A 23,286-nucleotide genomic window follows, 5' to 3' on the forward strand; every position below is an offset into this window, starting at 1 on the left:
ATGAAAAAATTTAAAAATTATACTTAAACCATTTTAAATTTTATTATAACCCTTGAAAAATATATCATTTTTGAATATTTTTAAATCGACATTAAAGAAATTTTCATATATTTGACGGCAACAATTTTGCGCGCTTAAACTTGGGATATAAATAATTATATTTGTAATTAATGGTTATAAATTTAATATCCGGCTTGGTTTCTCCATAGTGGTGAATGCAAATGAAAATAAATTAAGCAATATTTTGCAACAACAAGGTGTTTCATCAACTATTATTTCTTGCACAAATTGGGACAAATTCGGTATTTTTTGTGTGTTAAAAATCTGTATATTTCGATTTTCAGATTCGGTCACACTGTCATGAACACTTACGGTTTGTAGCTGAAAATAACAATTAATTTTAGTTAATTTGCTCACCACAAAAACAATATACTACCGAACCAAAGAGGGGAGCGACAGAGAATTTTATGATCGATTTGCGTTTATAAGTGCAGTTCAATTTCATTCTATTTTGTATGCGCTTTGTTATTGATCCTTTCTAGCCCACCTCACGCACACACACACGCACACAAACGAATCTGTGTACATTTTTATGTGTAATTTATTTTTTGTGTAATGTACAATTTTTTGAAATAACACAAACGTTTCAAGACAACAACAAACCACAACACCCGAAGAATTAGCATAAACAAACTGAAAAAACGCAAAAACAACGAAACCCTTTCCACAACCGTTAAAAGAATGGCCAAAATGTACGGAAAGGGTAAGAGTAAGTAAAGCCAACAAAGAAAACATGAAAATACAAACATTTTTCACTTTTTTCTTTTATTCTACATTCCTCCTCATACGCATTTCCTTTCGCTTTAAAACAAAATAACGCACGCTATAAGAGGAAAACTAAACACTAATAGGATTCTAGTTGAATGCAGACGATAACTGTTAATAATTTATTTTGTATAACTATTTAGCGGCCATCGAATCGGAGGATCAACAAAAACGTCGCTGGCAAATCGAGCTGGAATTTGTGCAGTGCCTGTCCAATCCCAATTATCTCAACTGTAAGTCAAACAGAACATATATGTATATATTTGAGCAAGAATAGAAAATATACTATGTATTAGAATAACATAAAGTAATAGTTTTTAACTAAGCTAGATATTATTTGAGTATATACATACATATGTAAGTATGTGATCTGTTTTTGATCTCTGGGTAAGCAAATAAATCGAAACATATTTATAAACGTAAGTTGAAGCAATAAGAAATGACATAAGGCACATGATTAATACTATTTGGCAACTAAAATAACTCTTACATAATTATTCGAAGATTTGTATTCAAAACATATTCCATTCTATTTGCAGTTCTCGCACAGCGTGGCTACTTTAAGGATCCCTGCTTTATCAACTACCTCAAGTATCTACAGTACTGGAAGGAGCCCGAATATGCCAAGTATCTGATGTATCCGATGTGCCTATACTTTCTCGATCTGCTGCAATACGAACATTTTCGTCGCGAGATCGTCAACAATCAATGTTGCAAGTTCATCGACGACCAGGCCATACTGCAGTGGCAGCATTACACGCGCAAGCGCATCAAGCTGATCAATTCGGTGCAAGAGAACGCGGCAGCAGTTGCTGCAGCTACACAACAACAACAGCAACTGCAGCAGCAGCAGCAGCAACAGCAACCACAGCAACAGCAGCAGCAGACCAATGGCGGCATATTGGCGCCAAGTGAAGCGGCGTCTGTTGCCGCCGCCGAGGCCGCCAATCCGCTGCAGCAGGCGACATTGCAGAACGGTAGTAGCTCTACCTCGCAGTCACAGCAGCAGCCGCTGACGGCAAGGGAGCCAGCGCCTACGCAAACTCAGGTTTTGTCAGCGGCGCATCAGCTGCCGCAACAGCAACAACAGCAACAACAACAACAACAAATCAACGGACTGGCTAGCAGCGCAGCCATGAAATTAGAGTTAAATTAGCTAATGGCTGAATAAATACAATAAATTTGATATAGGAAATTGTTAGCTGAAAACTTGGCTTCTAAGGGAAAAACAGCCGTTGGGAGAAGATATTGCTAATTAGCATAATCCATTCCATTTGGCGCGCTTTTCCTGTCGCTCTCTTTAGACGTTCGTTAGCTTAGCCTAGTCGCACTACAATTTCATTGCTAATTCTACGTTTGACACTTGCAGGCGGCAAGGAAGCTCTGGCCCAGAAGGGCCATTTCTATGGCGTCTATTTGCTGTGCAGTCAAAGCGTGGACGTAAGGCATCGCGGCAAATGCTATGTGGGCTTCACGGTCAACCCCAAGAGACGCATTAGGCAACATAATCGAGGCTCCAGCTTTGGCGGCGCCAAGAAGACCAGCAGGAAGGGACCCTGGCAAATGGTGATGATTGTGCACGGATTCCCGAACAAAATCGTCGCACTGCAGTTCGAGTGGGCGTGGCAGCAGCCAACGTTGTCGACGCGTCTTAAGATCTTTGACGACCTAAAGCGCAAGCTGCCACGCGAGACGCATTTCGATTACAATTTTCGCATAGTGAATCGAATGCTGGGAGTAGGTCCTTGGCATCGGCTGCCACTCACTGTGCGCTGGCTGGAGACGGACTACGAACGAGAGTTTCAGTTGCCTGTGCCACGACACTTGCGGATCGTAAGCGGCAAGGTCGCCATAACGGCGTCGCAGCGGTCCTTGGCTGCGAAGCGATCTGCAGCTGCAGCTGGAGCTACAGCTTCTTGGTCATCTGAGTGTCATCTGTGCATGCAGCGAATAGAGCAGCCGGAGCGCTCCCGCTTCGGTTGCCTGAACGCCAGCTGTTGCTTGAGCTGCCACATGCTGTGCCTGGCCAGCTACTTGCTTGGGGAGGACCCTGGTCAGTATATTCCCATCGTCGGAAACTGTCCTTTGTGTGAGACATACTTAATCTGGGCAGAGCTGCTCGAGCGGAAGAGGTTCGAGCAGGGCGTACAGATTCAGGGGGAGGATACGAATAAGGAAGAAGATGGAGATGAGTTAAGCGATTGTCCCGATATGGACAGCGATGTGCAACACATCTGGGAGCTGAGTGATTAAAATTAAATAAACATTTGCATCGTTTCATAGTTCCTTTAATGGCAACAATTGCTTTCTAATGTTGGCCAGCGTGCGCCTGTAGCTGTTCAGCTGTTCCATCAATTGGCGTTTCTCCTGCAGATAGTATTCCCGCGACATTTGCACGTACTGCTCGCCCTTGAACTTGAAGATAGACACCTCTGATGTGTCTATCAGTTGTTCATCAGTGGGCTGCGGCGCCTTCTCATCCTCCTCCTCCTCCTGTTCCTGTGGCGTCGTAGGGCGAGGTCGCTTGTGAGTAGACGGGATGATGTTGACCTCGACTGTATTTAGAGAATGACATTAGATATGCATGAGTACTAGTACAACTGCACTGCAAGCCTTACTTTTCTCAAACATATCAACTTGTGGGTCGACGACTGTTTTGGTCGTGGACTCCACCATGATAACTTTATCAATGCTTAAGTCATCGTCGTCCATATTTATGTAGAAACTTTGCTGGGAGGAAGATGAAATATCCTTGGGATCGTCTTCAGCCAACTGAATTTTGTTGCCCGTCGAGTTGATGTAGTAGCTCTGCTGTTCAGTTGAAGACGTCGCAGCCATTTCCTTGGTATCCTGAGCTGTTTCCGTTTTATTGAGATCTTCGTATGGGAAAGGCAGTGCTTCGCCCAGCAAAATGCGACGATTCCTAGTTAATGACAAATATTTGGCATCGAAATGTTTGGAGCACATATATAGCTGCATGGGTCCAATTTTGGGATGCACTTGACCAAGTATACGCCATTGCTCGGCGCGCTTTGGATCCTTGGGGAATGCAAAGAGTGTCACCTCGCTACAGCCACTGTTGTCCTGGCGATAATAGAAATTGTGGCAGTCTTTGTAGGCACAGAGACGAGTGCTCATCTTAAATTTTAGTTTTTATTAAGTTCAATCAAATGATTTGCTGCTCGCTTTTAGGTACTGCTTCCATTCCTCTTCGCTCTTTTTCTATGCAAAACAATCATTATTTTTGGACCATTTAACAGCACTGGTTTCCATTGAAATATGTATAATTACATTGAACCTCTGACCAAACAACACAGATTTTTCGGTGTTGAAAAACTTTGTACTACATGTCTAGTCTATGTGCTGTTTGGTCAGTGATTGAACTCTAACTTATTGTCAAATAATAACGGCTTTGTTATTCGAATACAAATACAACAAATTAATTACGTTTCTCAAGAAACGCAAATTAGAGTTATAGTTATAACTCTAATTTGCGTTGTTAGTTATTTTGGCATAAAAGGGCTAAAGCATGGCTGGAGATTATAGATATTTTTGCAGTTACAAATAGAATTGTTGTGCCTGTCGACATCGATAACTTGTTTGACACTTAAGATTATTTGAAAACATACCTAAAAAGCTGTACTACTCTTTTGCGCCAAAATAACTATCGATAACAGCGGCCAAGCAAGCGTTTTTTCGCCAGTGTTGACACAGCTTAAACATATTGCCTGAAATAATTGCTAAATACAATTAATTGATTTCAGTACAAACTTCTAACAAGTTGGAAATAAATTTTTCATAAGAGACAACCTGTTACATTAGTCTAACAGATTAATTTCATTGTTAACAACACCATAAAAAAATTGTGACTTTGGCAACCCGTCATTGCCTTTCCTATTGTTCTGCTCTTTTCTAAGCGGCTTCGTCGCGTGTGGATCGTGAAAATTTGCTGTTTTCTGCTTCGTGTCAAATCGAGTGAAAACTACAAATCGAAATGGCTGCAGACCAGGCACAGTTCCAACAGCTACTCAACTCCTTGCTGTCCATGGACAATGAAGTCCGGAAACAAGCCGAGGTAAGTCCATCAATCGCCAGATGCAAGTTTCTGTCAGGCAACTGCGCAATATCAAAACGTGAGCTGCACATATGTACATACATATGTACATAGTATAATTATTAATATTTATTGTATTGCATTATTTTTCAATTTCATATGCTAAATTTAGGATGTAATAAGTTTTCCCGAAATCTTCACCATCCTGCATTCTCCTTCAAAAGCGCACAAAACGTGTTTTTCCTCTCCCTTTTAGCTACGCCATTCATACGCCGCACATATTTGTGTAGCTGTTGCTGTGTGTATGTATGAGTGTGTGTGCATGTGTGGAGCAAAAAGACAATTTGTACAATACGTACGAAGCCATAATATATAATGTGTATATTTTTGACATTTTTTTTGGGCCGCCAGCGCCTTAAAATTCATTCGCACACAAAGAAACATAGAAAGCGGAAACAAAGAGCAGGTGCAAAAAAGTATTTTATTATTGCTAAAGATGACGCATGGCATGATGGTAACACAATCTGATTTTTTTTGTATTTGTTGTTGGTTTCAATTAAACACTTGCTGATAGACCCAGTCTACAGTCTACACCCTTTACAGCTGTTGACCTTGGCGCCGCCCACGCCACACGGTACTCAGTACTGAGTACTGCAGTTTTCGATGATAGACACACATGTACATGCAAGCAAACACTGCACAAGCAAGGACACATTTTCGTACCAGCTGCGGCATCTCATTGAATGTCTTTTAATAAATCGCGCTTTTGTTTTATTCATTTTGTTTTGATTATTTGATAGTTAAATTCTTATATCATGCGTTTACATTTGTTATTTTCTTTTTTATTTTATTTTTTTTATTTATTTATTTATATTTTTTTTTATTGTATAAAAAGAGAAAATATAGACTTACATAGTTATGTATGAAATTTAAAATTGTCAATTTTAAACAATAATTTATCTCAAGGAATTCGCTAAATGTCTATCTGTTATCGGATGAAACCATTAAATCGTGTTTATAACATTGAAATTTTTGGAGATATACTTGATATCCGCGCTATATATACGTACATTTGAAATAAATATTGCAAAACTTTAGCTCTTGTATCTTCTGAGATCGCCGCGCTCATTCGTAAACACAGACAGACGTCGGATAGGGATACATCGACCCAGCTCTTCGTCCTAATCAAGAATATGGGGTCTGCCCAAACCATTATACATACCCCTATTTCCGGGTATAAATATAAACAATGCTAAATAGCATTTTGTGTGCGTCTGGAAAGCTGATTTTACTGCTTTAGTGGATATATGATAAAGACAGCGGCTAAGTTACTAGCGCAAGCGAATTTGAGCTGTAAATGACTAAGATCAAAAATACTTTTATTATATTCAATTCAAAATAATGTATATTTTTTTGTGTTATTGTTTAATTATATATTTTGGTATTACGTATATATATTTTGTTGAACAAAAACTATTGTAAAATCTAAAGCAAATAACAAAATATCCTCAATTATTTAGTTCCACAACTAATTGTGTGATTTTGAATATATTTGATACATGCCGTCTAGGATGCGTATAACAATTTGTCGCGCGAGTTAAAGGTAACACATCTGCTGGGCAACATTCACAATGGCCAACAATCGGAGGAAGCTCGTCAAATGGCCGCCGTATTGCTGCGTCGCTTGTTCACATCCGATTTTATGGAGTTCTACAAAGAGGTAATTGAATAAATATCAATATATCCGTCTGGAATGTGTTATTATCATAATAAAATCCCTTGCAGCTGCCTGTAGACTCACAAAATCAGCTTCTGCAACAGATTTTGATGGCCGTGCAACAGGATGTGACGCCACAATTGCGCCGTAAAATTTGCGAGGTGGTTGCCGAGGTGGCGCGCAATTTGATCGACGAAGATGGCAACAATCAGTGGCCGGACATTCTCCAATTTCTGTTCCAATGCGCCAATTCACCAACACCGCAGTTGCAGGAATCGGCACTGCGCATTTTCAGCAGCGTGCCCTCGATCTTCGGCAATCAGGAGACGCAATACATCGATCTGATCAAACAGATGCTAGCCAAGAGCATGGAGAACACAGACGCCGAGGTGCGTGTTCAGGCCGTTCGAGCCATTGGCGCCTTCATACTCTACCATGACAAGGAGAAGGAGGTTACCATATACAAGCACTTCGCTGACTTGCTACCGCGCATGATTGTTATAACGGGAGAAACGATTGAGGCACAAGACGACCAGAGCTTGCTCAAGCTGCTCATTGACATGACCGAGAACTGTCCAAAGTATCTGCGCCCGCAGTTGGAGTACATCTTTGAGATATGCATGAAGGTGTTTAGCTCGCAGGACTTCGAGGACAGCTGGCGTCATTTGGTGCTGGAGGTGATGGTCTCCCTGGCGGAGAATGCACCTGCAATGGTTCGCAAGCGTGCAGAGAAATATATTGTTGCACTCATTCCGCTGGTGCTGCAAATGATGACGGATCTGGATGAGGACGAGGAGTGGGCAACGGCCGATGTCGTTAATGAGGATGATCACAGCGATAATAATGTCATTGCTGAATCCTCGCTGGATCGATTAGCATGCGGCTTGGGTGGCAAAATGGTTTTGCCCCACGTTATGAACGCTTTGCCCGGAATGCTGAATCACGCTGACTGGAAGCATCGTTTCGCTGCTCTGATGGCCATATCGGCCATTGGTGAAGGCTGCCACAAGCAAATGGAGACGATACTGGATCAGGTTATGTCTGGCGTGCTGAACTATCTACGCGATCCCCATCCACGCGTACGTTACGCAGCTTGCAATGCCATCGGACAAATGTCCACAGATTTCGCGCCCCTATTCGAGAAGAAATTCCACGAGCAGGTGAGACAGTACTCTAATTGTAAATGATATTTGGTTCAACTAATTGTAATTTAACTCTGATAAGGTGGTGCCTGGATTGTTGCTGCTGCTTGAAGACGAGCAAAATCCCCGCGTGCAAGCTCACGCTGGAGCTGCTTTGGTCAATTTCAGTGAGGATTGCCCCAAGAATATATTGACACGCTATCTGGACGCAATCATGGCCAAGCTGGAGAACATTCTCAACTCTAAATTCAAGGAGCTCGTCGAAAAAGGCAACAAGCTTGTGCTGGAGCAGGTGGTGACCACCATCGCGTCTGTGGCAGATACATGTGAGCACGAATTTGTTGCTTACTATGATCGACTGATGCCTTGTCTAAAGTTCATCATCCAAAATGCTAACTCGGAGGATCTGCGTATGCTGCGCGGCAAGACTATTGAGTGTGTGAGTCTCATCGGACTTGCAGTAGGTCGTGAGAAATTCATTGCAGATGCCGGCGAAGTCATGGACATGCTATTGAAAACCCATACCGAGGGCGACTTGCCCGACGACGATCCGCAGACGTCATATCTAATAACCGCCTGGGCGCGCATGTGCAAGATACTGGGCAAGCAGTTTGAACAGTACCTGCCCCTTGTTATGGGCCCAGTTATGCGTACAGCGGGCATGAAGCCGGAGGTGGCCCTTCTGGACAACGATGAGGTGGAGGACATTGAAGGCGACGTGGAATGGTCCTTTATTACACTGGGGGAGCAGCAAAACTTTGCCATACGTACTGCTGGAATGGAGGATAAGGCTTCGGCATGCGAGATGCTTGTATGCTATGCGCGCGAATTGAAGGAGGGTTTCGCAGACTACGCCGAGGAAGTGCTTCGTCTAATGCTACCGCTGCTCAAGTTCTATTTCCATGATGGTGTGCGCTCAGCTGCTGCTGAGTCGTTGCCCTATTTGCTCGACTGTGCTAAGATTAAGGGCCCCAACTATTTGGAGGGCATGTGGCTTTATATTTGCCCAGAATTGATTAAGGTGATCAACACCGAACCGGAGCCGGATGTTCAATCCGAACTACTTAACTCGCTGGCCAAGTGCATCGAAACCCTCGGTCCCAACTGTCTCAATGAGGAGGCCATGAAGCAGGTGCTCGAGATAATCAACAAGTATGTGGTCGAGCACTTTGAGCGTGCGGATAAGCGCTTGGCTGCCCGCAACGAAGAGGATTATGACGATGGCGTTGAAGAGGAGCTGGCCGAACAGGATGATACCGACATATACATCTTGTCGAAGGTGGTGGACATCATACACGCTCTCTTCCTAACCAACAAGGCGCAATTTCTGCCCGCCTTTGACCAGGTGGCATCGCACTTTGTCAAACTCCTGGATCCCAATCGTCCGTTCGCCGATCGCCAATGGGGCATTTGCGTATTCGACGATTTAATTGGTACCATTATATATTTTTTCTATTTGTGCATGCTCTTGACTGAACGTTCGTTTTATATTCCGTCTAGAATTCTGTGGCCCCGCTTGCACGCCGTACCAGCAAATATTTACGCCTGCCTTGCTAAAATATGTGTTGGATAAGTCGCCGGATGTACGTCAAGCGGCTGCCTATGGATGCGGCGTTCTGGGTCAGTTTGGAGGCGATCAGTTTGCTCACACCTGTGCACAGATTATTCCACTGCTGGTGCAGGTGATCAATGATCCGCGGTCACGCGAAATTGAGAACATAAATGCGACGGAAAATGCCATCTCGGCATTTGCCAAAATACTTAAATACAACAAGTCAGCATTGACCAATTTGGATGAGCTGATTGCCGTCTGGTTCTCGTGGCTGCCCATTTCTGAAGACCCCGAGGAGGCTGTCCACATCTACGGCTATCTCTGCGATTTGATTGAGGCAAATCATCCAGCCATTTTGGGCGCAAATAATTGCAATCTGCCACGCATCGTCTCCATCATCGCAGACTCCTTTTGCAGAAATGTACTGGAAGCAAAAAGCGCCCCAGGTACCCGCATGCTAACAATTGTCAAGCAAATCGAGTCCAACCCAGACGTCATGCAGGCCTGTGCCAGCACTTTAAGTCCCGAGCAGCAACAGGCGTTGCAGGATGCCTATCGGGAGTTGGCAAGTGCTCCATCTACATAAGAAATTGAATGGGGAAAGGACTTCATTTTTATGGAGCTCCAGAGCAGCTCTTTGCATTGATTAAAACACGAACATATATATTTATATATATATATATATATATATATATATATATATATATATATATATATATATATATATATATATATATAAAGAAATAAAATCGAAACAAAAACTGTAGGATTTATTAACACATATACTTAAACTCCAAAATTCAAAGTGTTAACGAAAACTGAAAAAACATTTTTCGTTATTTCTCAATCAATAATGCGAGAAAATTTCCAAATGTTATAAAAAATTATATATTATTATATACATTACATTACTTTACTATATATATATGCAAAGTGTTTATGTATATATACATATATTTGTATTGTGATTTCAATTGAAACTCGTCTCCCGCTCCCTCAAGAGAGCGCCTTTGGAAGGAAACCCAAACAAAAAAATAAAGTAGAAGTGTTCGTCTCATGAGAATTTGATATGTTGAATCGCGAATTATTCATCGAATTCCAGTAGATTATATTCGTTATAAATTGTGAAAACGTTTTTATATATAGTACACCAAATTCGAGAAGAGATGAACGCCAGTCGCCAGTCTCCAAATCGTGTCCTGAAGGATTCGACAGTCGTCCGAAAATGAACGAATATTCTAAAATGTAACATTTAAAAATGTGTATTTTAAATTAATAAAACAAATCGAAACAGAAATATTTGAATTTTAATGTGCAGTGTGTGGGGAAAATGAAAAAAAGAAGAGAGGAGTCCAAGTATGTATATACAAATAATAATATACCTGGTGTAAAAAGCTCGCTCTACAAAAAATTCAATTTGTTTTAATTTTGAGCAGAATAAGTGTGCCACGTAACGACAGATTGCGAGACATATGTAAATATGTGTATGACAGATAGCTGGAAAGAATGTTGGAACGTGTAACAACTGTTGCAGTCCTTAAGAACAGCGACGCAAAATCAAAACAGACAAGGAAACAGAAACGTGCACACTGAAGGGAGCATTCCTCGTATACATACGTACATATATATGTATGCATTATCGAATTTCTTACACGTATACTATAGGACATGACAAATTAGAGCAGCAGCTGAATGTGTGAGCAATGGCAAAACACAGGTAAGGTAGCCAAAAACAGAATTGTGAATTCAAAATACAAAATATGTGTTGGTATTTTTTTAGCTTTCGCGTTCTTGACAACACCAAAGTGCAAAGTTTATAACGATTAGTCTGTCTACTCATTGCTCTCTCTTACTTATTGGAAAGTACTCGCTGTTGAGTAACAACAGGAACAAGTAAATTGAACGCAACCAGTGCGAGCAGTACGGATGACAACATCATTGATTGTACATAAGTAAACTTTGGTTAATACTATTCATTAATACTTAATACCGAATATCGATAACATAATAAATAGTTAACATTCTTATAGGCTCTGTGCGCCATGACAACGGGCAAGGAGTTCTTGGATTCTTACGAGAGAATTAAACTCTCTTATGAAGCAGCCGTGACTCAGGTGGACATTGCTCTGCGCCACAACAAAATGGAGTCGGAGGAGGATTCTGTCGCTGCCTGTGAGAAGGCGCTGCTGGTGATTGAGGAGACATTTGCCATACCCGTTGGGCTGCCAGATAACATTGATGCAGTGCAGCAGCAGTGGAACGATGCTTGTGCAATTATACAGAAGCTAAAGAGCGCCAAGATGGATCTGAGCTATCGATTAAAGGTTTTGAAAAGCAGCCAGCTTCCCATCGATGACACCGCTGCAGATGCGCAAAAACACGAACAGTTGGATGGAGCATCCACGAGCAAGCGCCCTTTGCTCGTTAACAACCAACAAATTTTCTATGACAGACTTAATGCGGGAGAAAGGCCGAGGACTTATAAGGAGCTGGCGACCGGCTTACGTGAGCTGTTAGCCAGCCACGAATCTCAGGCGCAGCTGGACGAGCTGTTTCAGGCACGAGTCAAGCTCTACAGGATCGAGTCCAGCGGTCAAGTGACCACGCTAACAGGCAGCTCGAAAATGTCGCTAATCATGTGCTCCGTGGTCGGCAAATGGGCATATTTGAATGGCAGCTATTTCATACAGTGCGACATGCCGCGGGAAGCGGATAATAAGGAGGCGGGCACGCCCATATGGCTGTATCCGCTGATTCCCAATGTCACCAACTGCTATTGCACGGAGTACGGTGCTTTCATATTGCCGGACATGGAGGTCGAGCACGCAGGAAATGCATTTGGCCTAATGCTGGCTAAGCCACAGTGTCCGCTGAGCACCAATGCTGGAGAATCTGAGGAGGAGCAGATGGCGGACTTGCAGCAGTTCTTCGTAGACCTGCTCGAGGCCGTATTAGCGGACACTGTGGAGCTGTTGCCGTCGCCGCGCAGCCAACGTGCTGCGTCCACTGCCCCCGAGCAGGTGTCCAAGCACATTGTCTGCGCAGCGGATTTCATAGCGCGCAATCTGGTGAAGGGAGCCGAGAAGACGGGCGGATATATGTTTAGGGCTACGCCGTATCTCATGTCAAAAATGAAGCCAGCGGCAGCCGATGAGGCGGCTCAAGTGCCCAGCTCGGTACAGACCGGTGTGGAGGTGACACAGAAAGTGACTCGGGCAGCTGCAGGCCTGACCGGCTGGATCGCCGGTAAGGTGGGAACAGCTGCTGTTGCAGTCGGCGGATACCTAGCGCCACATGTCCAGACCCAAGGGTCGAAGCTCTTGCAGAAGGGCTTCGGCTACGACAGCATCAATGCGGACAGCACAATGGAAGGCGCCATAACCATTGCAGCGGGCGCTGTCGACGGCTTTACCACAGTGTTCGACGGATTTGAAAAGTCGGCCAAGATCTTGGGCAACAGCTTGAGTGAGAATTCCGTAAAAATTATTGAACACAAGTAAGTTTACGCATTCTCTTAGAGATTCGAAAACTCAAGTATGTCTTTTTCAGATACGGCAGCTCGGCTGGAAACCTGGCCAGCGAGACTTTCGATACGGTGGGCAACGCCTTCGTCATTAGCCAAAATGTTAACTATATAACGCCCAAAGGTCTGGCCAAGAAGTTGGTTAAGAAAACGGGCGAAGCTGTTGTTGTGGATTTGCGTCGTCCAGAATCTCATTACATTAACGCGGGCGCATTGTATCCCAATTTAAGAGCACTGAAGGAGTAAAAGGTCCTTATGAAGGATTGATCTTTATCTCAGTTAGTTAAGTCCAAAATAGGTTCATTCTTTTTAACGAATTTGTTGATATTAATATGTAATCTCCGTTAGTCAAGTTAAGCTTTTATTATGTTTGCAACGAATTTGTTATTAACCTTAAAGTACTCAAAAAAAATGAATAACAATCAAAGTTGATTTTTTAAGTTTGAAGTTATATAGCAGTCAGCTATCGACAGTGGAAACACAACGGTGAAGTATAACATTACTAGAGCAGTAACAGCAGTGTAACAGAATTTCCTCAATCGTGAAACTGTTATATTCGTGTTGTTATACAATCGGTTAACAGCGTGCTGTAAATGACATTGTTAATTTCAGTTTAGTCGTCGAAGTGTTCGGTCGTAGCCGTCGGTCGTGCGGTTAGTAAAGTTTTTTCAAATAAAAATAATAATGTGTATGTGCATATGAATATGAATGTAAGAAACAGAAGCAAGACGAATGTGTACGTGTGTGAAAACTAATTATTCTTTTGTCTATTGCGTTCGTCTTTCACACGCACACAATTGCATTGGCCATTGTTGCTTGTTTTTGACGTGCCTTAAAAAAGCCTTATTACAAATACGTATGCATATAAATATAAATATGAAATAGCATATATTGCCATTCACGGGCCGCATATATATATATATATGTATATATGTGTGTATATATATATATATATGTGTGCGAGTCTGATCTTGTATGTATGTCTGTTTAAATGCGTACGTGTTAGTGGCTGCTTGTGTGTATAAGTGAACGTGTTTGTGTACGGAACCCCATTATTTTCAGTGTGCGCTTTACAAGCTGTGAAATCAAAACTGTTCATTTGAAGTGAATAGTGAATACAAATATATAAAATAAATAATAAAGCTATATACAACTAAATATACAGCACGCTTTTTCACTTCTTAAGTTACATGGTCTGCTCACATCTAATACTAGCTTACACAAAAAGCAACAACAAGTTACTGCCATAAACGGTCAACAGCAGTTCTAAACGTACACACACATGCAAACACACACATACGCAGAGGCAATAGCAACTAAATCGTGTTTGTGTGTGCGTGTTTGCTGTTGCTGTTGCTTACCTGTGCCTGTGCGTCTCTGTATGTGTGTGAATATATGCTAGTGTATATACGTTTTCTAACACACGTCTCTTTGTTATAGACCGCGATAATCAAAAGCAACAGCAGAGACCGAGTGTATAAGAATTCTGAATTGTTAAATTTTGGATATACTCACACACAACGAAATCAAACTGGATGAACAAAAAATTCCGGCATTAGAAACAAAATCAATCCAATAAAATAAAATCGAGAAATTTTGATATTTTCATGGTAAGTTTTGCGAAACTATGGTCCTTATTTCATCTTCTTGATAACGGCTTATGCCGTATTACATAATTTTATTAGTATTGTATTTGTTTGTGTTATTTGGCGCAGCTGTAGCAACAGCAGAGGAAAATTATAATAATGCCCAGTGACAGTATAGCTAACATTAGGCTTTCCTCCTGTTCGATCGGGTATGCTGTTGTATCTTTGCATCGGCTTGCAAGTTCACTTGAATTCACGCGCATATCTGTTATTTCGATTTCTTTCTCTTTCCTTTTCTTGATGAGAAAATGTTGATTTCAAATTTGTTTTTTCTTTTTTTTTCTTTGTAATATGTACATATACATATATTACATTTAATAACTGTCGGAGCTCAATGTATGCTTTTCTCATCTCACTTTTCGATTACAAATCATTTTCACTTTGCATGTGAAAATTGTGGCTAGTAATATTTAAACGGCTTGAGCATTTGCAATAACATCATCAACGTCGGAGCTCGAAGCTGGCTAACAGGTTTTGTGATTTGAAGCTAATAAGGTATTGGCAAAAAACAAATGAAAAATAAATTTAAAAAAGAAAGAAATAAATAAATGGCTAAATTATAATCGAGAGATGCATACAAAATCCATCATTGGAAAGTTGACTTGATTGGAACTATGGAATGCAGCTGCGACAGGGTTGTTGCCTAGATGTGCGACAGGGCGACGCAGTTTTGTTGTTGTTGTTGTTGTTGTTGTTGATGTGATTATTGTTTGTTGCAAAAAGTCATCTTATGTTACAAGCTCTATTGCTTCACGCTTCATTTGACAACTTTCAACAGCAACAACGACAACAATATCAACAATAATGCTGTCGAGATATGTATGTATGTGGGAAAGGCTGTTGGTCGGGTCTAGGGTTACGTCCACATGTAATTAAACGCGATTCCGTTAACTAAATAAAATTTCAACTAATAATAATACTTTGAATAAAAATAAATGTCTATGTACTTATATCTCTATACCTTCTGTGTATATGCGATTGTTCCCTTTTCTTTTTACGATAAGCTGGTGCTTTTAGTGTTTTGGACTCACAAATCTCAATTAGTATTCGTCGTTTTTTCATCTTCCACTTTTTTTTTTGCTCCACCCACAGCAACAATAATAAATCGGCAATGGACAGTTGACAATGTTGATTTGTTGTTTTTATACCCTGAACCCATTGAAAATGGGAAATAAGGGTATAATGGTTTTGTTAAAATGTATGTAACAGGCAGAAGGAGGCGTGGCAGACCCCACAAAGTATATATATTCTTGATCAGGGCGACGAGCTGAGTCGATTTGGCTCTGTCCGTCCGTCTGTCCGTATGTATGATCGCGTCGATCTCAGGAGATATAAGAGCTAGAGACTTCAAAATTTTTTTAAAATGTCCGTATATACAGCGCGCATACCGAGTTTACCACTAAAAAACGATAATTCATTCCGATATTTTTTATCGATAAAAAACCTTATCGAAGATCAGTTTTAAAATTATATCTCCTACATCTTTAAAGATAGAGTCTCCAAATTTTAAACATATATTAAGATGCATATAATACAATTTCGGCTTTTGTTAAAATTTATCCACCCCCTCACCCTCATATTTGTAAAAGGCGTATTTCAAGTACTTGAGACACATTTAAACAATATGATTACGTTCTGAAAGTTTTATTAACAAATAAGTTTTCATTATATTGCTAACACTGCAACGCAACCCAAGTGCCTGTATATGTGCTTGTGTTTGTGCTAATTATTATTGAAACATCAGTTGCTCGAAGGGTTCAGGGGATCTCGTAGTCGAGCAGTCTCGACTAGAGCTTTCTTACTTGAACCTGAACCTTAACTTCTGAAAGTTTTATTAATTATTCAACCAATAAATTTCCTATAATATCGCCCACACTGCAACGCAGCCCAAGCGCAGTCGCTGCTTACTGCGCAGTTAGCAGAGCGTTCTAATACATGCGTGTGTATGTATAAGTGCCGAAAAGAAGTGCAGAGTGATTAGAATATCAGATTGGAGGGTTCAGGGTATCTCCTAGTCGAGCAGTCTCTGTCTCAGTCTGTTATTGTTGCCGTTGCTTTGTAGGTTTTTAACAATTGGCAACGCTGTCGTGAGACGTTTCTGGTATGTGTGTTGGGACCATCGCATTACACAATTATCCAAAGCATTTTTCGCAGCAAAACATTTTTCCGACACATGAAAATCAATTCACTTTGTTGCTTCTTTTTTGTTCATTCCTCCTTTTATCTGTGTTGTTTTTGCCATCGGCTCCTTTTCGCTTGCCTGTCTTTTGTTTGCCTGTGTTTATTTTCCCACCTTTTTTTGTAACGCGACCCGTGCGCCAATTTATATGCATTTCGTTCACTTGGCGAGGCGGAAGCCGCTTCCTAATGATATATAAAAAAGCAGTAATTGCTGAAAGGAAGCCCTGAATTGTGTCGCAATTGTAATTTCCATTTGTTTTGTATTGACATTTTGATTTAGCCATACCATAGCCCAAGCACATACTGAACAGGCTGAGGTAATACTAATTGTATATTCCAGCATTTCTCTATGCGACTGGAGTGTGAAGCATTTAATTTTCGTTAGCGACACTGTCAGCTTCCAATTTACTGTTGTGCAAACTGAATACCAACAGCTAGCACAGCTGGTGAGCGTCCCATTGAAATGGAATAATAATAATATTCTCAAAGCTTCCTAATTCCATAACTCAGTTTTAAAAGATTTTAAAATTTGCATTCAAAGTATTCCTACTCCAATAGAGAGTTAGAATAACTTTTGAAAATCTATTGCTATCGAATAATTGAGCATGTAGTAAACTCGATAGTGATTTTTAGCTCGCAGTTATATTGCCTCTCCATTCCCTTTCAAATGCATTGAAAATCTGTGGCTATCAATAATTACAAATCAATGACAAATAAATTACCCAATTCCACAGTCGACGGTTCATTAAAAAATAAAATCACTTTTTCGATGCCAGCTAATCGTGCTTTAATTATAAGCCTGGGGAGATAAGCCCAGGCAATTTTAATTATATGGATAAAACAAATATATAAAATATGAGATGGTGCAACAAACGCCAGTAGCAAGTTCATAGAGATGGGAAGCGCTGGTCCAGGTAGAAAAGAAATGAAAACTGGTCAAAAACTGGGAGCGTTTTAAGTCAAAAGCAAAAGAAAACAACGATTCTAATGTCCAGACCATGGCCAGGTAACAGAGACTGCCCGCCATCTCGCTCGCACACCCCAACTAATAGACCCAGTTAAAAGCGGAGTAAAAATAAAAGAAATACCCCCTGCGGTATTTCCGTTCATGTTTCCATGCATAGGAACTAATAATAGCACCACCGCATGAACAGCACCAGGAGTCGACCTGAGTTGCTGCAAGGGCCAGGTCGCATTTGGAGACTTGAAGCAAGGGCATTTTAATTTTCCAGTCTTCCGCAGTGCACTTTTCGTCAGTCTTCGTTTGTGATTACATGTGCGTGTGAAAAATGAAAATGCCTCGAATAACAGGTAAGTTAATAAGCGACTGCGACTGCTACAGAGACGTCGACGACGAGCTGCGGCGCAGACGAAACAAAGGCATTTTACTGTTGGGAGGGCAGTCATGCTGGGAAGCACAGGAAAAGTACACAAAACTCTGCGAATTAGCCTTCTAAATACTGCCTGACTAGTTATTTCCCTGTAGTCAACTAGATAATGGTTACAAAAGACATTTGCCCTTGTATTGTTTGGCTTTTATATTGTAAGCTTGTGATCGATATCTATCGATGTTTTAAATAAAATATAGATAATGCAAAAGGATACTGATAGATAATCATTATAATAAACAACCATATTTATTTATTTCTTAAAGCTATTGACAAAAACGAGGGTCAAATTAAATTTAAAAAGAAAAAGCCTAAACAAAGTACAGGATATAATATCAATAGTAACACCGACCCGATGGGGGTATTTTATTTGCCAGTCCGGCCAGCTATGCCCACGTCTCACAGCCAAATATGGTCAGTGAAACTAATGATGCTATAAAAAGAAGTGTTAGTAGGAAAACTTGGAAAAAAATATTAAATGTAAAATGTGATAAATAAGAATTAGTACAGACAAAGAAAAAGTAAGGTTTTAAAAGAAATTGCAAGAAAAGTTAATAATAAACAAGTAAGAAGACTCTAGTCGAGACTGCTCGACTAGGAGATACCCTGAACCCTCCAAGCTGATATTCTTATCAATCTGCACTTCTTTTATGCACGCACACATACATTTACATGCATCCACCCTCACGCGCCCGCGCTCTGCTAACTGCGCAGTAAGCAGCGACTGCGCTTGGGCTGCGCTGCAGTTTGGGCAATAGTATGAGAATTTACTTGGTGAATAACTTCTTTTGTAAACATACGATCTTAATGAAACTTTCAGGGCGTAATTATATGGTCAAAATGTGTGTACATTCCAAAGCACAAGTCTCTAGTACTTGAAATACAAATTGGGGGCGAAGGGGGCGTGGTATCAAAAATCTGTTGATTACAAAATGTTTGTATTCATCATATATATATACACAGTAAATCTGAAGTCTCTACATCTAATAGTACTCCGATGAGGCTCAAAAAACAAAATCAATTTTTCGATTATTCTCGATAAAAAAGTTATCGGATGAGTTATCGAAAAAATAAAGCAAACTCGTACTGCGTATGGTATACACGAGTAAGCAGACAAAATTTCAGCTCTCTAGCTTTTATATCTTCTGAGATCTCGGCGTTCATACGGACGGACGGACGGACAGACGGACAGGGCTAAATCGACTCAGCTCATCGTGCTGATCAAGAATATATATACTTTGTGGGGTCTGCGATGATTCCTTCTGCCTGTTACATACTTTTACACAAAAACATTATACCTTCAGGGTATAAAAAAATAAATAAATAGATAAGAAATAGTAAAAAGAAAAGAGTAAAGGAAGAGCACAGAATAGAATGTAGGATAGAATTGAGAAATCACTACACAACATTGACAACGAAAATGTATACCAATGCTTATGCCTGGGCATTGTGAGTGATTTCCCTAAGATGAGCTAATAGCAAAATTTTTAATTTATGTTATGTTTTTTTTTTTTTAAATCAGGATGCACGCCGAATAATAGGATAGGATTGCGTTCGAAATTAATATTCCCGTAGCAATTAAATATGTATGTGTATAGAAAATCAAAACAGAAAAATAATTCATTCCGTGCCACCCACCTGTCTTTCGGAAAACGGGAATAGGAATAATCTCGCAGAACTCTCAAGGGACGGTTTCTTTCAGCACCTGAAAACGAAAATTTTGGTTGGTTGCTTTTCATTTTTCTTCGGTACAATAATTGCACAAGTGTTACTTGGCTTCGGTAGCACCAACTGGCAAGTGGTAGGTAATAGGAACAGTAGACCGTGTGCATAGATACATTTCTGAACAATATGTACTCGTACACGCATGTGGCTGGCTGGTAATTTCATTATGAATTGTCACAGCTGGACGAGGAAAAGGGGCAGAAGAGAAGGAAAGTTAAGTTTTACGGCCAACCTTAGGAAGAAGCGAGCAACATGGGCGGCTCATTCGGAATTTTATTGTTTATAGCAATATCTCACTTGGCACATCAATTATTTATAAGTTGTCGAGAAGCGTAAAGAGTAAGAGAGAGTAATATTGTTTATTTATCTTAATAATAATTATTTATTTGTTGATAATTTTCTACATTATTATTATGGGAAGCTCTTAAAATAGGATTGAGACACTTAATACAAATTTTTGTAATAAGTGTAATTTCGTAACATTTTATTATTATGTGTGAAAACTAATTAAATTATATTTCTAAATTAGTAGATGCAGTGACTATTAATAAATACGCTATTATTTTTGTATTTTGATGGCCACTTTTCTTGAAACTCGAATTTTCGAAATGATTTCCTTTCTATGCACTAACTGAATTCACAAAAGCATTTGCAATTTGCATCTCCAAAGACAATAGGAAAACGAAAAGAGCTTTGCCAACTGAGTATCTGAAGTTTTTTTCTGTTGGCCTAGCCCCAAGAGAGTGCGGTAATTAATTGTCAAATACATTCATGCATTCACTCACATACACATACATAACTATGTACATATGTCTTTTAATAAGTGCAAGAAAAACTGTTGCGAAATGTTGCTTATGTACAAATGACCGACTTAAACGAGTATACGAGTATAGATACAGATACAAATACTGTTACAGTTACCCATACTCTGCACCGCTCTGGAAGGTAACAGTCGTCAGCGCACTGTTGGTAACAGCTGTTGTATTCGTTATGTATGGATGACTCGTATCCCGAAGGATAAAACGAGTGCAACGTCGCTTTGGCAAAGTCCACAGCTTGTGACCTATAATATACATATATACATATGTATTTATAATTACATATATGTATGTATATAATGTGCACGTACAGCATCTCTTTTATATGCCTAAAAATAGGTTAGCAAATGCCTTTTGCACGCAAACGTTCGCAATGTGACTACTATTTTCCTTCGCCTATCAATTCTTTTTTTTATAATTATAATATTTAGTGCAGAAGGCGTCTATGTGATTATGTGTGTCCTTGAGCGTAGTACTTCTGGTAAGAGAAAATAAAGGCTAACAATATATTTTGAGAGCTTAAGCGTGAGTGTATTTGTTTGTTAGGTTTAAAGAAAACGAACGAAGGCTCTTGAGTGGATTTACATACATGAACTTAATATGTGATCATTCATTGAATAGTTATTGTATTAGAGACTTTATCAAAGAATTCTCGATATTTTTACCAGAAGCGCAATAGAGATATTTAGCTGATCCGACTTAATTTCAACTTCTCTTTAGATTCTGTTTATCCTATTTACACATGACTCTTAAATTGGTTCATATAACAAGCACAGCTAAGCTTAATGAATAAACATCTGATTGATTTCCGTTTTGTACATAAAACTGATTTGGAGTACCTATGTTCGTTCCGATGTTATCAGCAATTCTGTCACATTTTTTTTTGCGACATATCGCCCTAATTGCCCCCCATGTGTTCTTCATCCAACGTAAAACAAGACGGGGATACTCTTCTTAATGTAGCATAAACATATCCCTACAGCATAATATATATCCCTACATAAGTGAACTGAAGTAACTAACTGATTTCTGCGCATTAACCATTTCGGGCTTCGATGTAGTTTAGAGTTTAAATATTAACAAGAGTGCTCTAGTCGAGACTGCTGAAGCCTACCGGCTGATAGTCTAATCATTCTGCACTTCTTTTGTACACACATGCAAACATACATACATACATATAAATGCATACGCATAATCATAATGTTCAAATATGTGTAGTCTCTTTTTTCGTATCCATTAAATATATATACTATAAGCAATGACTCTAAAGTCTCCAGGTCTAATAGTATTCAAAGTATGCTGAAGAAACTAAATCAATTGATCGGTTATTCTCGATCAAAAATATCTGGTGAGTTATCGGAAAATATGATAAACTCATAATGTGTGTGGTATACACGAGTATACATGCAAAGCTTTCAGTTTTCTTGCTATTATATCTTCTGAGATCGACGCACTTATATGGCCGGTCCAAGGCCCGTGTATATCAGGCGCATATCGAGTTTTTGTCTAGAAATCGATAGCTACTCCCGATATTTTATTATCGGTTATAAACCATATCGAAAGCTAGTTATTTAATTACATATCCTACACTAAGAGCCAGAGCATACAAATTCCCTATATTCACCCCCTCAGGGTATTTCGTAGTCGAGCAGTCTCGACTAGAGCTTTCTTTCTTGTTATTTTTAGCTTTTTACTTTTATTGCGAATTTGTCGATTCGATTTTCAAGCACTTTGACCATAATATATAAGACTTTTGAGTCGGTTTTTAATTGGTAATTGAGAAATTAAGCATTAAGTGAAGCCAACAATTTACAATTATGGGATCGATCTGTCTTTATTATATTCGTACTACTGATATGCCTAATAAATAGCTTGAAAATGGGAGATTTTGTTGCCGCTGTTATTGAAGGTCAACGGGTCATATGTCGAAAGTCGTTTTATAGAGGGCCTAATGAAACTTGATCTCCATGCCCAGCAACCTTGACGATCTTTCGACTTCCAGGTTTATCACCGCAGCTGCCCCACGCGCTATGTCTGTCATGGTAATTGACGCATAATTTTGTGCATGTTCTTGGGTAATTATTTTTTTTGTTAGCTTAATTTTCAAAACATTATATTTTATGTATTTGTATGATATGCATATACATAAAAAATGATATGTGAGTAAAAATTTTCCTTGGTAACTCAGTTGAAATACAACAAATGTTTCGACCAGCTGTTGAACTCAGAATTATATATACAATAAATATAAACAAGAAAGCTCTAGTCGAGACTGCTTGACTACGAGATCCCTTGAACCATTATACCCTGATTTCCCCATTTTCAATGGGTTTAGGGTAAAAAAATACAATAATATATATATATGTGCGTATATATATATTAAAACTGCATCTTAACGTTTTGCTATATTTTCTCCGCTTGCCGTGGAAAATTTCACTTTTATTTCTATGAAGTCGGTATAAAGCAGCAATAACACGAGAGCTACAATTGTAATAAATAAAATAAATGGCAGTTGAATTGTTTTGCCCCTTTGTTGGATGCGCTTTGGAAATTGCAAGACCCACTTAACGTTAACGTCTGTCATGGGCCCCAGTTAAAACGCTGAAAATCGCTTTTCAGTACCCCACGCTAATTGAAAGACTGTGCATGTTTCTTTTGTATGAGTATTTCTGTTCAATTGGAAAACATACGACTAGCTGTGTGGGCAGTGTAAAT

At 39.8% G+C, this 23,286-nt stretch overlaps 6 protein-coding genes across 9 annotated transcripts in view; 5 read left to right on the top strand and 1 right to left on the bottom strand.

Moving 5' to 3' along the window:
- The first annotated feature begins 304 nt into the window (after positions 1-304).
- On the top strand, positions 305-2,020 carry MED31 (mediator complex subunit 31). Of its 3 annotated transcripts, none has more exons than XM_030389988.2 (3): positions 305-373; positions 969-1,058; positions 1,365-2,020. In XM_030389988.2, the coding sequence occupies exons 1-3, from the start codon at positions 361-363 to the stop codon at positions 1,979-1,981; spliced, it is 720 nt and encodes a 239-aa protein (XP_030245848.1). In that variant the 5' UTR covers positions 305-360; the 3' UTR covers positions 1,982-2,020. The 3 variants fall into 3 exon arrangements, with proteins under 3 accessions (XP_030245848.1, XP_030245847.1, XP_017969079.2); XM_030389987.2 differs by lacking the exon at positions 305-373 and adding an exon at positions 380-769; XM_018113590.3 differs by lacking the exon at positions 305-373 and adding an exon at positions 380-763.
- On the top strand, positions 338-3,117 carry slx1 (structure-specific endonuclease subunit SLX1). Its single transcript, XM_018113468.3, has 2 exons — positions 338-373; positions 2,195-3,117. Exons 1-2 carry the CDS (start codon positions 361-363, stop codon positions 3,076-3,078), a joined length of 897 nt encoding a protein of 298 aa, XP_017968957.3. The 5' UTR covers positions 338-360; the 3' UTR covers positions 3,079-3,117.
- Positions 3,098-4,042, bottom strand: Dlip2 (Dorsal interacting protein 2). Its single transcript, XM_018113347.3, has 2 exons — positions 3,444-4,042; positions 3,098-3,380 (listed from the first exon to the last, which is right to left on the bottom strand). Exons 1-2 carry the CDS (start codon positions 3,961-3,963, stop codon positions 3,103-3,105), a joined length of 798 nt encoding a protein of 265 aa, XP_017968836.2. The 5' UTR covers positions 3,964-4,042; the 3' UTR covers positions 3,098-3,102.
- Positions 4,043-4,677: 635 nt separating this feature from the next.
- Positions 4,678-10,587, top strand: Karybeta3 (karyopherin beta 3). The gene is made up of 5 exons (XM_030389985.2): positions 4,678-4,900; positions 6,450-6,599; positions 6,665-7,756; positions 7,821-9,171; positions 9,239-10,587. The coding sequence occupies exons 1-5, from the start codon at positions 4,820-4,822 to the stop codon at positions 9,874-9,876; spliced, it is 3,312 nt and encodes a 1,103-aa protein (XP_030245845.1). The 5' UTR covers positions 4,678-4,819; the 3' UTR covers positions 9,877-10,587.
- Positions 10,588-10,854: 267 nt separating this feature from the next.
- On the top strand, positions 10,855-13,240 carry spartin. Its single transcript, XM_089261191.1, has 4 exons — positions 10,855-11,007; positions 11,071-11,234; positions 11,321-12,786; positions 12,840-13,240. The coding sequence occupies exons 2-4, from the start codon at positions 11,217-11,219 to the stop codon at positions 13,057-13,059; spliced, it is 1,704 nt and encodes a 567-aa protein (XP_089117317.1). The 5' UTR covers positions 10,855-11,007; positions 11,071-11,216; the 3' UTR covers positions 13,060-13,240.
- Positions 13,241-14,262: 1,022 nt separating this feature from the next.
- The window catches only part of smash (smallish), a 72,624-nt gene continuing 63,600 nt past the window's right edge, over positions 14,263-23,286 (top strand). Inside the window, exon 1 of one of the 2 annotated variants that reach the window (XM_089261075.1) lies at positions 14,263-14,423. The gene's annotated coding sequence lies outside the window, so the exon portion shown is untranslated. The remainder of the gene's footprint in view (positions 14,424-23,286) is intronic. The other variant, XM_089261066.1, reaches the window with a different exon arrangement.

The sequence above is a fragment of the Drosophila navojoa genome, chromosome 2, assembly GCF_054131105.1.
Source record: "Drosophila navojoa isolate 15081-1374.11 chromosome 2, UAZ_NAV_1.0, whole genome shotgun sequence".
In the NCBI taxonomy this organism is placed as follows: domain Eukaryota; kingdom Metazoa; phylum Arthropoda; class Insecta; order Diptera; family Drosophilidae; genus Drosophila; species Drosophila navojoa.

What these genes read in the sequence shown, in the direction of transcription:
- MED31 (XM_030389987.2), top strand. Translation starts at nt 742, where the DNA reads ATGGCCAAAATGTACGGAAAGGGTAAGA. An exon ending in AATGTACGGAAAGGGTAAGA is followed by an intron (nt 770 to 968) that starts GTAAGTAAAGCC and finishes ATAACTATTTAG; the next exon opens with CGGCCATCGAATCGGAGGAT. An exon ending in CAATCCCAATTATCTCAACT is followed by an intron (nt 1,059 to 1,364) that starts GTAAGTCAAACA and finishes TTCTATTTGCAG; the next exon opens with TTCTCGCACAGCGTGGCTAC.
- Dlip2 (XM_018113347.3), bottom strand. Translation starts at nt 3,963, where the DNA reads ATGAGCACTCGTCTCTGTGCCTACAAAGACTGCCACAATTTCTATTAT. An exon ending in AGTTGATATGTTTGAGAAAA is followed by an intron (nt 3,381 to 3,443) that starts GTAAGGCTTGCA and finishes CTCTAAATACAG; the next exon opens with TCGAGGTCAACATCATCCCG.
- Karybeta3 (XM_030389985.2), top strand. Translation starts at nt 4,820, where the DNA reads ATGGCTGCAGACCAGGCACAGTTCCAACAGCTACTCAACTCCTTGCTG. An exon ending in AAGTCCGGAAACAAGCCGAG is followed by an intron (nt 4,901 to 6,449) that starts GTAAGTCCATCA and finishes CATGCCGTCTAG; the next exon opens with GATGCGTATAACAATTTGTC. An exon ending in TTATGGAGTTCTACAAAGAG is followed by an intron (nt 6,600 to 6,664) that starts GTAATTGAATAA and finishes AATCCCTTGCAG; the next exon opens with CTGCCTGTAGACTCACAAAA.
- spartin (XM_089261191.1), top strand. An exon ending in GTAAAAATTATTGAACACAA is followed by an intron (nt 12,787 to 12,839) that starts GTAAGTTTACGC and finishes TGTCTTTTTCAG; the next exon opens with ATACGGCAGCTCGGCTGGAA.